At 42.0% G+C, this 13,042-nt stretch overlaps 1 protein-coding gene across 9 annotated transcripts in view; it reads left to right on the top strand.

The window, feature by feature from the left end:
• Nucleotides 1-13,042, top strand: part of SUSD6 (sushi domain containing 6) — an 87,126-nt gene that overhangs the window by 50,223 nt on the left and 23,861 nt on the right. Inside the window, exon 1 of one of the 9 annotated variants that reach the window (XM_017830649.1) lies at nt 12,522-12,564. The exons of the other annotated variants lie outside the window; for them this stretch is intronic. Coding sequence (XP_017686138.1) covers nt 12,537-12,564 — 28 coding nt within the window. The 5' untranslated portion in view covers nt 12,522-12,536. Of the gene's footprint in view, nt 1-12,521; nt 12,565-13,042 lie in introns of those variants that run through there. 9 annotated transcript variants of the gene reach the window in all.

Here is a 13,042-nt window from a genome sequence, read left to right as displayed (position 1 = left end):
TTTAACTTCACTGTGTTAATACACAACTCCTTCCAGGAATGTTGTGGCTGCTGACAAGGTGTGTGTGTGCTTATTCAGTATATTTCTAACTGGCAATATCCAGGCCTGCTCTAATCTACTTATTTCTGTAGAGCACACATCTGTCTATAAAGTACAACAAGGATGGAATGTCTTAAACATTAGATGTTCAATTGAACCTGCATTGAGTGAAGGTGGGATATCTGGGTGCCCTGTGCTGAACAGAAAGCACAGGGTGACAGAGCCTCAAGTCTCTGCGGTCACTCTGTCTTGTCCTCTCCTTTTTTCTGTCTCTGCAAATGCATCAGCAGACACAGCTATGCAAATCTGTCAGCTGTCTCCTTAGGAAGTTAGTCACCAAGTTGCTGTGCAACCAGCTCTAGTTGCACAGGCTTTTGAATTTGCAGTTAAACTTAGCTACTGTGCATCTGTGTGTGGCTGTTTTGGGGATGTGTGAGTTTCTGCATCTTCTTTTCAAAAACTTGTAGTGATGATAGAAATGAAATATTCAGTATTATGATAGAAGCAGGCTGGAGAAAAAGTAAAACTGTAAATCTGAATGCTGTGAACTAAAAATCTAAGAACTAAAAATGCAGGAAACAACAAACAGCCTGATTTTTGGGGGGCTGATCAAGTTTTATATTTACTGTGGGAGGAACCCTCTTTCATTCTTTCCAGTTTCAGGGCAATTACTGTTTTAAGGCTTGCAAGAGAAAGATAAGGACAGCAAAAAGCAGAATGAATAAGTGCTGGTTGTAATATTTAGTGGGTTAAGAGCATTTATAATTATTATGGAGTAAGAGGAGGGGAAAAAGCTTGAAGGAGAAAGTAGTTTTATTTCCCTTGGTCCCTGTTTGGATTAATGAATTTAATTACTTGGAAATAGCTAGTAGCAAACTTGTGGCTTTTTTTTAAATGTACTTTTAACAAGACTGCAAATTTTAAAAGAAGAGGCAATTCAGTAAAAATAATTGGAGACATAAGACCTTAACTGCTATATCCCTTATTGCAAGTGCCTTGTGTCAGTAGATGTTGAGAACTGAATTAATATGCCTCTGATGTATTGAGAGGGGAGAAACCAGGGCAATAAGATGCAATTCTAAATGCAAGGAAGCAAGTGAGATACTGACTTTCAAAGAGATCCTTTTAATAAAGTTGTTCTTTCTTTTGTTCCTGTCAGCATAAAATAGATACAAATATGGAAAGGAAATAGCTGCCCAGAATAATGGGATTCTGTATAACAAGCAGCAGGAGTGCATGAGGTGGGAGAAAGGAGATGGGGCAGAATGCCAGAAAAGGATCGTTCTACAGTAAAGTTTGTGTCAGAAATTCCTCACTTCTAGATGGTATAGTTTAGATTCCACTAAATTGTTAGTTCTTTTGTCAGCTTGAACGGGTCCTTATAAAGTGATATAGCAGCTAAGCAAGTAAATAGTGAAGAAAAATAGATTTGTATCTTTAAATTAGGAAGATATCCAGTGGGATGGCTCTGATGTCGGGTGCATTTACCATCAAATGAAATTTTCTAAAGTGCTTGTGTTCCACTGGTAATCAGTTGGGAGAATATGTCTCAAGTCATGCAAACACTGCTGAAAATTTTGCCTAATGTGTTTACAATTTGAAAGAGGGATTTAGTATTCTGCTGCTTAAATTTATAGGCAATTCATTAGTGAAGGAGAGCTGCAAACTTCCTATGAAAACTAAGTAGCATGAGATAACTGAATAACAGAGCAACTGAGTAACATCTGGAAATCCATGAAGAGACACTGAAGATGGTTTTTTCAAAAGGTTACTTGACTGTAAGCAGACTGAGGGAACATTTGGAAGAAGACTCAAATCCATTCAGTTAAGCAAATTGCAGTGGTGGCAGTCCATTCTGAGTTGTTTCAGGAAGGCAAGGTAATACCATATGCCTTTTCTTCTTCGTGGGTATATACCCCTAGACAAGACTAACTGTCAGTACTAAAAGTCTACCAGGAGTACAAGAGAGCTTCATATTACCAGTTTGTCCAACTCTGTGACAAGAAAAAACATGTTGCCAGACCTGGCTAGGCCCTGTATACTGATGGAAGGAAGCTTAATTCTCTAGCTGCAGTTCTGCTTGGAAAGATGCTTCTATGTTCCCCGTTTTCCCAGTAGCAACAGGCTCTTCTATTGTCTTCAGCATTATTATGAGCCCCAGTGTGAGTGCTCCCCAGGGCATGACTTATTAGAAAATAGTAAGCTGAATAAAGCAGTTTTATGCAGCAATGGTGAGACACTTTCTTGTGGTTTTCTAAGCAATCCTTTTTGTCACTACTCATCAGGAGTAGTGTTTGAAAGCAACATGCCATGTTTGGTTAGTCTCATCAGGTGATCAACCATGGAACAAGCATGGCCCCTGACTGGATCCGATACAGATGCCATAGGACAGAAGTAGCTGTTTGTTCTTGACCAAGGAGCACCTCTTTTAAATCCATCCTTCCTGTTCCTGTGGGCCACTGGAGCCCTGGAGGTCTCCTTGACTGCAGTATAGCTCTGACTGTGCAGGTATTTTGCACTTCTAGACAGGAACTTACTACAGTCTAGTAGACGTGCTTCTTCAAGAGGATTTCCTTGTTATGTTCCTGTTCCCATGAACCTTGGTTTTGACCATTTTTACTGAGGAGAGCAAGTCACTTAATATGTCCAAATTTTGTACGTGCAGCCACATGACCTTGTATCAGAATGGAGCATTATAGGAAAACTACTTTTCTGGGAGCTTTTTGTGGAGTCTAGACTGGAAATCTGTTGCCAGTAAATGTGCTGGACTGGGACTAGATGTTTCCAAGCAGTGGTCTTCAGAACACATAATAATGGTCCATGTTGTTCTGCCTGCCACATGATGACAGCTTCTTACTTTGAAACTGCTTTAATTGTGTTAAAATAAAGCTTTGAATGTCTTTTTGCTTTTCAGTGCAAGCAGTTTCTGTAATTGGCAGAGGTATGTGCCTATGAACAAGAAGGTATATATTCACAAACTTCTTCTGTTACAGAGGAGTGCTCTTGTTGGAGTGTGTTCTACACACTGCAGTAACTTTGATTACTGATAAGGGGTTTAAAAGGAGCAGGAGGAGAGAACTCCAAAAAGCTCAGCTGTTAAGAGGGAAACACTGGTACAGTTGGTAGCTGACTCTTCCCTGTGGAGTTACTGCAGAAAGGAATCTAGGCCCGGCAGTATGGTTGTTGCAGGGTAGTGTGGGATCAGTGTCCTTCCAGAGCAGCAGCAAAGGTATTGTGATTTGGTTTCTGTTTACCCTGTGAGCTAAAGAGTAAATGTCAGCTGTCTGGTTGTCTCTTCTATCCTGAGAATAAGAGTGACAGTGCCGGCTTTGATGTGCAATAACTAGGTTGCTGTGATTTGCATTCATGGCTTTAAGTTCTGATGCTTGTGGGGGCAGGGCTATGAAAGTAGAGCATGGCATTTAATATAAGCAGACACTTCCACCCTCCTTATTAATAAAGACATACCAACTGGAAAGAAAAAGCGGGGGGGGAAAGTCCAGTGTCATAATCTGAGTGACTTATCCCAATGCTTGAGAGGTTCTTGCCCTCTTTGTCCTCGGGCAAGATCTGAAGAAAAAGAGAATGGAGAAGAACAGTGGGTCTATCTTTTGAGGAGAACTCTAGTTTTCCATACATTGAAATCTGTTTCTATTTCTAGGGAAATCACTTTTACTTCTGGTGAGAGTTGACACAGTATAATGGTGTTTAACCACAAAATGGCCATTGCACAATTGCAGCATCAGGTTAAGGACTAAGAACCGATTTTGAGGTTTGTTGCTGGGTGACTGTGAGAGAAGAAAATCTATATCTTGACAGTGCTAGGTCTTGATCATGTGTTTTAGAAATAGTAACTTTGAAATGCCTAGGTCCTTGGTGAAAAGATCTAATCCAGAGGTTTTGGCAAAGAGCCTTTCCTACTTTGATACTAGCATATCTCTTATGAGATTTTAGAAGGCTCTTGTGTGCATGCACAGGAGGAATGTGGTGTTAGCTGGAGGACATGTTGTCAAACTCCAGTGGAGTGCTCTGACCAGTAAGCAGTGATTTGGGAGGAGAGACCCTTGTATGTTTAGATTGTGTTGTTAAGTATTTCATTAATACCCTAATGAAAGATACAGATTATTATGAGGAAGTCCAGTTGGGAAGCAGGAACTTTTAGCACTTTTCCCTTCTTTCCCAAACTTGAGTTACTTTCCACAGAAGCTGAGCTGTCTCCTAGGAGCACTGTCCTCTGCTCTCCATGTCAACTGCCAGAATATAGCTGTTCTTGTGAGTAGCATCCTCATGCTAAGTGTAGCTAAAGTAACCTTTTCTAAAAAGTGAATAGAAAAGACAGGGGATGGACGATGGGCAGAATAAAGGATGGTTCTGCAGGCTATCTGACGTGATCGGCTCTGTGAAATGGAACGCAACAGCCTTTGGACAGCCTGACTATAGTTATGTTGGCAAGAGGAAGAAAGTTCTGACAGTGTCTGTGTGATATATCTGGTAAGAAAGAGTAACTCCTGTGTGCTGAGCAAATTGTATGGGGGTGGAGGAGATGGGAAGAAAGGAAAATTACCAGAAGTTTCTAAGAAGGGGTTGTGGCATTTTTTACTGCCTTTTGTCGTAGTAGCTCCCTGCTGCCTGCTGAATGTGGTTCTGCAGTGCCTGTTGCATTACTACTAATACAGTAGGTTTTTTGTTATTTCCTTCCCCTGAAAGACTTCAAATATCATTTTCCCCAATCATATGGAGGAGAGGGGGAAACAAATGAATAAAAACCAGGAAAGCTCTGGGTAAAGGAGCTCTCAGATTTCTGTTTACATTGTTCGCCTATAATGCTTATTCTCTCTGATTAAATGCATATGCTATTCTCTGTAATTTTCTGTATCAGTATGAAAAAGAAATCCGTTACAAAACAGTAACTGATAAGTTTAGTAATTGGACTCCTGGTTTTTCTCTGGAACTGTATTTTACAGTCTGGATGTTAATTTATCAGCATCAAAATAACTTCCCTCCAAGCTGTTTTTTCCCATTAGTTCTCAGGCATAAGATTTTGTTCTCAAGGAGTCTGCATACGCAGTTGGGAGAGTTCCCAAGTGTGTCTCTCTCTGAGGGGCAGCATTTTTGCTATTTTTAGCATGATTTCTTTGAGTCTTCCATTTCCTTTTTGTGAGAAACTTTACAAACTGGAAAGAGATTGAACCATACAGTAAATGGATCTCAAGGTTACATGGGAAGCTTTCACTCCCTACCAAGAAAGCTATAACCACTGTCTGAGCATTTTTGCCAAACTTTCTGGTAGACTGAGCTACCCTGAGTAGCTGAAGAGACATCAGCCCGGCATAGAATTACTACATCTTAGGAACAATAGGTGTAGGGACACTCTGTGTACTGTTTATTTTCACTGTGTCTGGGGTCTTCATTTTCATCAACTGATAAACTTCATCTGGCCATAATAACACTTGGTGGTTTATTGCCTCTCTACTGAATTATAATCCAGAAGGTGTGATGGGAGAAATTTGAACATGTGCTGCAGGGAGAAAGAAAAACTGCATTAACTGGTGAATGTTTAAAGGAGGAGGAGAGATTTCTTAGTTCAGAGAATTCATGGAATGTAGAAAGGCCCTGAATTTCATAGGGCACATGGATGTAGGGCTAGATGATGATCTGGGAATGGCAGTAGGGTTGTTGAATTAATTAGCATGGGAAGTGTTCAGATGTAGGCAGATATAGGTGACTGAGAGTGGTCTGAAGTCAGTGGCCTCACTTTTGGAAGGGTGCAGAGCTCCTGAAGGGCCTGTGCCATATCTTCCAGCTTTGTGTGGGTGTCTGGTGCCTCAGAAGTAACTGAGCCTGAATTGAACCCTCTGTCTGGGGAGTCTCATGCAGGAGAGGCTTTCTTCAGCTCCCTGAAAATGTGACTTGGGAACATGCATGAGGTCAGCTGTTAGGATGTGGGCTGCCCCATGTGTTGAGGGATCTTGTGTTTTTCTTGAAAGTGTCCAGCAATCTGCTTGTGAGCTGCCTCCTCACAGATATGGGGTTTGCTGAATCAGTGGGCAGGGCCTGTATCTGCCTCATGTCAGGACTGATTGGCAGAAGCCAAGTGAGGACCAGGAAGGTGTGTGTAAGGCATGTTCAGTTACTGGGTCTGTAGAACGAGGGAGCATAACCTCTGCCTTCTCCCGTTTTAAGCTTTTGTCATATAAGTACTCTTAGGGGGGACAAAAACAGATCCAGAGTTTTGAGGTTTTTTTGATTGCTTTGTTTTTTGTTGTTTTGTTGTTTTTTTTTTTTTTCCCTAGGTTGAGGGAGTATTAGATGGGAGCACTGATATTGGGGAAGAGTTGGGATTTGGATGCTTGCTTCCTACCATTCTGCCATTGTGTGTTCATGTGATGACATGGGAGGCAGATCTGAGTCCAGCTGTAATGTGAGTCTGAGTGCTCACCAGGGTGGTGGTCTTAGCATTCCTCTGAGCTCTGGCCCCAGCTCTGAGGAAGCTGGGAACACTCAGGAATTTTCCCCTTTTGTGCTTCCTGTGGCATTCAGACATGCTGGGACAGCTTCCTCTACGGCATTCTTCCCCAGGGAGCATCTGAAATACTCTTTTTTTTTTCTGTATAAGGAACTTGAAACTGCTTTGTTCTTGCATGATTTGGGAAAGATTGTGTTGTTGTTTTTAACTGACAGGCTATAACTTCTCCTACTGTCTTGGTCACTCTTGCTTACTGTTTCCCTTCCAAAGCCTGAGTCAGGTGGTGATTGTGAAATCTGCCTGCTAGATCAGTGTCTATACATATGTATTCTGTGTTGACCAGGGTAGTGGAAGGGATTTTGTTCTCTGAATCATGAACCTATAAATAAATAAATCCTTTAAATAGTTACTTGGGGTTTTTTTTCATAATCTGGCCTTCCCACCTCATCCTCTTTCTCAGAATATCACAGGATTGAGCTGTTATAATGACATTTTATAATGTAAAATCAGCATTTCATTCTCATAAGCCTCTCTGAAGATAACATGGTTCTGCAGGTCTTGAAACCAAATTTAAAATGTTGTCCCGCTGGATTGACAATTTAGACAAAAAGGCACAAGTAGTGATGTAGTGGATGTATCCACTACATTTTTACTTAAATGTTGCTGAAATGTACAAAATGTACAAAAGCTGTCCTTGTAGATAAATGTTTAAAAAGTCTCCAAAAACCTATAACCTGAAACACTCACCCCAAACAAAACCAAAACAACCCCCCAAGCCCCAGCTAACCACACTATCTCTGATGGAGCTAGGGAGTTGAAATTATTGTCTGACGCAAGAGAATGCTGGAGCTGAGCAGGAATTGTCTCATACACATTTGATGGAGGATGGCTGTGGGGAGGAACAGTAGGACTTTAGAAAGGAGGAGAAAAAACTGTAGGAAGCTCAGGAGGAACTTGAAAGTAAATGCTGGCCGGAAGGTGCAGAGGAGAACAAGCAAAACAGTTTCATGTTGTTGTTTTGGATCTTGTGGTATTCAAGGAAACAGGGTTTTGTAACAGCATCTGCCAATCAGCTGAAATGTCTGGAAGAACCTGGGCTGCAACAGTCTCTTCTTTTCTATAAGGCCCTGTCCTAGACCCCAAGGTCTGGCTGGCTGGAAATGATAGTAGTATCAGTCAGGCTTGGTCTGTCAGAGACAGGAATTACCCAGGTAAAGTGCAGTCACTGAGGTGTGATTCTTGGTACTTTCTGTAACCAAAACTCAATCTAGCATTTTTGCACTGTTGTTATCCTGTTAAATTACGTTGCCCTGAGAAATACTCATGCTGGTTTAGCAAGAACTACTCTGACATGACTGGTGATGCTGTGTAGATAATATGTAGCTGAAGGAAGCCACTTGAGAATGCTGAGCAAATAAACGCCTCAGAACAATAAATGAAACTTAATGAAATGTCACAAATAATATAAAAAAACCCCAGTTGGCATACAAGAAGCAGAAGTGGAGAAGAAAACAGACAGTAGCACTGCAAGATGGTAATGCAGCATATGGATCTTCAGCCATGTGGTAGTCCTATTTATGACAGTATAGGTTGAAGTAAATTCCTGGCCAGAGAGACCTGTGTGGAAGAACTGCTGAACTGTGAAATCCTGCCTTCTGGGTTGGCTTTCTTGGTATAGAAAAGGAAGACATGAATAGTAAAGCAGTCAAATTAATCTGTAAGTCTTTGTTATTGAAAATAATTATATGGCTGACAAGAACCCTTAAATCATCACATCGAGTGCTCCAAACTAACTGAAACCATATATTCACAAGGGTAGACAAGAAAAAACCCCTCTGAACGGGCAAGTTGAGGCAGGGAGGCAAAACCTCAGCTTAGTTTATCGGTGGTGTGTTTCTCTAGGCCTAGGTCCCTTCTGCCTAGGCCTTAGTTCCAGTCATTAAGCTGCATCTCCCACCTGAAAATGTCAGCCTCTGGTGTAAGGATCCATAGTCTCAATGTGATGTGTTTTGGCTGGCTCTGTGGCAGTAGGTAGAAGCTGAAGCTGTGTGCCTCCAAGGCTCTTGAGCCTCTGTCAGGCCAGCTGTGCTTCAAAAACACCAGGAAAGGAGAAAAATTGATTGAAAGCAGCTCTGAGCAGAGGAGAGACTTTGGGTGCTTGGTTGATGAGAAGCTCAACATGACCTGGCAGTGCACACTTGAGCCCAGAAAGCCAACTCTAAGCTCCATCAAAAGCAGCGTGGCAAGCAGGTTGGGGGAGGTGATTCTGCCCTTCTGCTCCACTCTTCTGAAACTCCACTTGGAGTACTATGTGCAGCTCTATGGCCCCCAACATGAGAAGGACATGGACCTACCTGTTAGAGCAGGTCCAGAGCAGACCATGAATATGCTTGGAGGACCTCTCCTATGAAGACAGGCTGAGAGAGCTCGAGTTGTTCAGCCTGGAGAAAAGGCTGTGAGGAGACCTAATTGCAGCCTTCCAGTACCTAAAGGGGGCTACAGGAGAGCTAGAGAGGGACTTTTTACAAGGGCATGCAGTGATAGCACAAGGGGGAATGGCTTTAAACTGAGAGTAGATTTAGACTAGATATTAGGAAGGAATCCTTTACTGTGAGGCACTGGAACAGGTTGCCCAGAGAAGTTGTGGATGCCCCATCCCTGGAGGTGTTCAAGGCCAGGTTGGATGGAGCTCTGAGCTGGTCTAGTGGAAGGTGTCCCTGCCCATGGCAGGACGGTTGGAACTAGATGATCTTTCAAGTCCCTTCTAACCCAAACCATTCTATGACTCTATGAAAAGTGACCCTATAATAAAGCATTATGAGGATATTTTTTTTTCCCCAGAATCGCAGAATAGTTAGGGTTGGAAGGGACCTCTGGAGATCACATTGTCCAAGTCCCTTGCCAAGGAAGGGTTGCCTAGTGGAGGTTACACAGGAACATGCCCAGGTGGGTTTTGAATGTCTCCAGAGAGAGAGACTCCTTGACCTCCCTGGGCAGCCTGTTCCAGTGCTCTGCCACCCTCAATGTAAAGAAGTTCTTCCTCATGTTGAGGTGAAACTTTTTATGTTTCCGTTTAGGGCCATTACTCTGTGCCCTGTCTCTGGGCACCACTGAAGAGAGTCTGGCACCATCCTCTTGGCACCCTCTTGGCCTTTGAGATATTTGTATGTATTGATGAGATCTCCTCTCAGTCTTGAAGAGTAGACAAAACAGGCCCAGCTCCTGCAGTCTCCTCTTAAGAGAGATGCTCCAGTCCCCTGGTCATCTTTGTGGCTTTAACTTGGCATTTTAATAGTTCCAGAACAAAGAACTTGTCTAGGTTACCAGGGAGTATAAGTAAGATGCAAAGAATATGTACGGTCTTGTATTTCTTATTGCTTAAAAGCAGAGAAGTGCAGAGAAACAAGACAGAAGTTTAACAGTCCTCGAAGAGATCTGTTTCCTGAAGATTTTGTTTGGAAAAATAGTTACACTGTGGGGTTTTGGGTTGTATGTTTTATAACTTCTTTTTATGTCAAATGGAAGGAGTGGTATTTCATCTTTTCTTATGTTTTTGTCAGGCATTGAGGGCTACAGATGGGTTCTATATTGGCAGTTGCTATCCCTGAGGTGTTTGTTGTTTTTTTTTTTATTATTACATGTTTTAATAAGCTGGATTTCTTTTTACTACGTGCTTTTTCAAGCTGGATATTTTGACATGCTTGTAGTTTGACTCCAGTGGCTATAGTGAAAGTGTCAAAGGACAAGCAGTATTTCGAAGGGCAAGAACTTCTTTAACACATCTTCTCTGAACACTTTTCTTGCCAGCTATGGAAGGAGCTTGTTTTTTGAACAGTTACCCAATCCTGGCTTTTTTTTTATCCAGTTCAGCTATGTTTACCCTATGGGTGTTTGGGATGAGGAGCTAGAAAGACAGAAAGAAAGAATTCATGTTTACTGCTAGGTATGCTTTTGACAATTTGCTGTGTCGTGTCCATTAATTTGCTTAGAGCTGTTGGTAGGAACTGGGAAAATGGAGATACAAAACCAAACTCTTTGAAGTACATCTGTATAGCAGTACAGCCTTCTAAATGAAGGTGGCTGAAAATCTGATTTCTTCTATTCACTGCATTTATGCATAATATTAAGTTACCATTTACTTTCTGTGTGCCATTTGATCCCCAGAAGACTCTGAGTGGGTGGAATGTGTGGGACTTTGCCTGTTCTGCCAGAGCTGATGGTGTCTTCTGTGACTGATAAATCAAAGTAGCAGCAGCATCCCACCAGACCTTGATGCCTCTTGCTAGTCATGCTCTAGTCACAAAGCAAGCTTACTGATAGCTTCACTGGGTTTCCTCCCTTCTTGCCAAAAAACACTCTCTAGTTACTTGTATTGCTAGTAAATAGAGAAGACCACTTACTGAGTAGGTGTTAAGTTTCAGTGCAGGTTATGAGGGTCTGACATGACTTTTCCTACTACTACCTTGCTAGCTCCTAAATTGCCCAACACTCTTAGAAGTGTTAGACAATTTAGAAAGGTGTATCATAGCTAGCTCTTCTCAGTAAAAAAAACTTCTTATTTTTCTTTGAAAAGTAGTTCTTCAGCTTCACTCTGTGTGTCTTAGAGCTCTTGAGTTACTAGAGTCTGGATTGAGTCTGTATCAGCTAATTGGTTCAAGCAAGTGTAGCTCAGAATGATTGAACTTGCATAAGTGGGAGTCTGTAAGACTTTGAGGTCTCTGGAAAAGCCAAGTTTGTCATGTGGAGTACTTCTGTCACTATATAGAATAGGATGACTTGAAGAGTGATCAAGTGGTTTGTTTTGGTTTTTTCTTTTTTTTTCCTGCTGGACTCTGCAGAGAAGTTGGTTGTGGTGCTGAGCTCCTCTAAAGCCAGTAAAAAAGATGACAATACTTTCAGCTAACCTACCACATCTAGAGTGAAAATACGAAGTGTGCTTAAGAGAGAGGCTTTCCAACGAGACAGGGCTAATAAGTCTTTGCAGTTCTGCCCAGCCAGTGGTAAATTAACTGAGTGCTTGTTCTGACAAGTCCCATGACACAGATGAGTCATTCTTAAAGGATAAAAAAATCTGCCCAGATATTAGATTCTGTTGGGTTCAATGGTCCTGACCAGTGCCAAAAGCCAGAGGATATATAGCATGGCAGGATAAAAAAGTATTCTCCCATTTGTTGGCATATCAGTTTGAGGTTTTGGGATCACTGTCCTCACCAACCTTTCCCTAGCAAAGCTGTCAGTAGACTTGCCTCAGAGGGCAGCTTAAAGTAACCCAGGGCTCTGAGCTTCCCAGTTCAGTTTCCACACAGATGAAAGTGGAACAGCATTTAGCGCACAGTGATCTCCTGTGTGCGTGCCATTACTAGATCAGCCTTGGCCAAACTTCCAAATTAGTACTTTTTGGATAGGCTGAGTCAGAGGCAACAGCTGCTGCTACTGAAAGGATGAAAAATGAATCAGCTGCAAAAGGCTCATTAGTGAATGAAGGGGGCCTACCAGGTCAGAGCTTTAAAGTGACTTGCCTAGTGTATTTAAACTCAAAAGTTCTTAGTTCAGAGATTCCCATATCCCTTTGGAATTTAGGACTGCCTCTTGAGCAGATTCATGACTGTGCAATGATCTGTGTCAAGTCTCAGAATAAGCCATATCAGAACTGGGGTTAGAAGGTGAGCATGGGCTGGCCTCTTGGGTAAGGGGAAGCCTATTGTTGTGTTGTTTGGTGGTGTCTGCCTGAGTTCCACCTCACAGTGGAAGGGAAGCAATGTAGAACACTACTGCTGTTAGTGTTACCAGCCAGGTGATATGTGCCATCCAGAGCGTGACTGGCCATGCTGGAGTCCACAACAGGGACATATTGTGGGAAACTGCCATAGCAAGAACTTGTAAGGCCTTATTGAAGAAAGAAACCTAATTGCTGTACTAGGCTGAAGTTTCCGGAGTGGAAGTGTTTTATAATCATATGGAAATCCACAAGAAAGTTAAGCCTCCTGAGGCACTGCTAAATTGAAGGCCTCCTGTCACTTTACTGGTAGAGATGACTTTTGCTCTTCTGTATCCTGAAGGTATGTCCTCACCTAACATCAGTAGAGGGGCTATATTTATTTCAGTCAGGCCTTAACAGACCAGTCAGTGCAGATCAGTCATCTCTGTGGTATCAAAACCTGGTGTCCAAAATCAGCATGAACATCAAATTAGGGTGAACAACATAGTAATGCTTTTTCCTATACTGTCTCATTGTTTTTGCTGAAGAGTCATGTTTTTCATGATACCAGAGGCCCATGTGTGTGTCAGACTTCTATCCTAAAAAAACACCCTTGGTGTATTACTGTATGCAAATTAAAAACCCACCTAGGAACAAAGAAACAACAGGGTACATGTGCAGGTTACTCCTGGGACCAGTTTTTAATTTTGTAGGATTTTGGGAACAAGTGATCAGGACAAGATGACAAATCAAAGTTGTGTGATATAAGTAAGTTCCTGCACAGCTATCTGTTCCTTTTTTGTAAGACCATCAAATTATTTTGACAGTTCTTATTCTTT

This window comes from Lepidothrix coronata, unplaced genomic scaffold, assembly GCF_001604755.1.
Source record: "Lepidothrix coronata isolate B3197 unplaced genomic scaffold, Lepidothrix_coronata-1.0 Scaffold182, whole genome shotgun sequence".
Lineage (NCBI taxonomy): Eukaryota > Metazoa > Chordata > Aves > Passeriformes > Pipridae > Lepidothrix > Lepidothrix coronata.
This window is presented reverse-complemented; position numbering and strand designations above follow the sequence as displayed.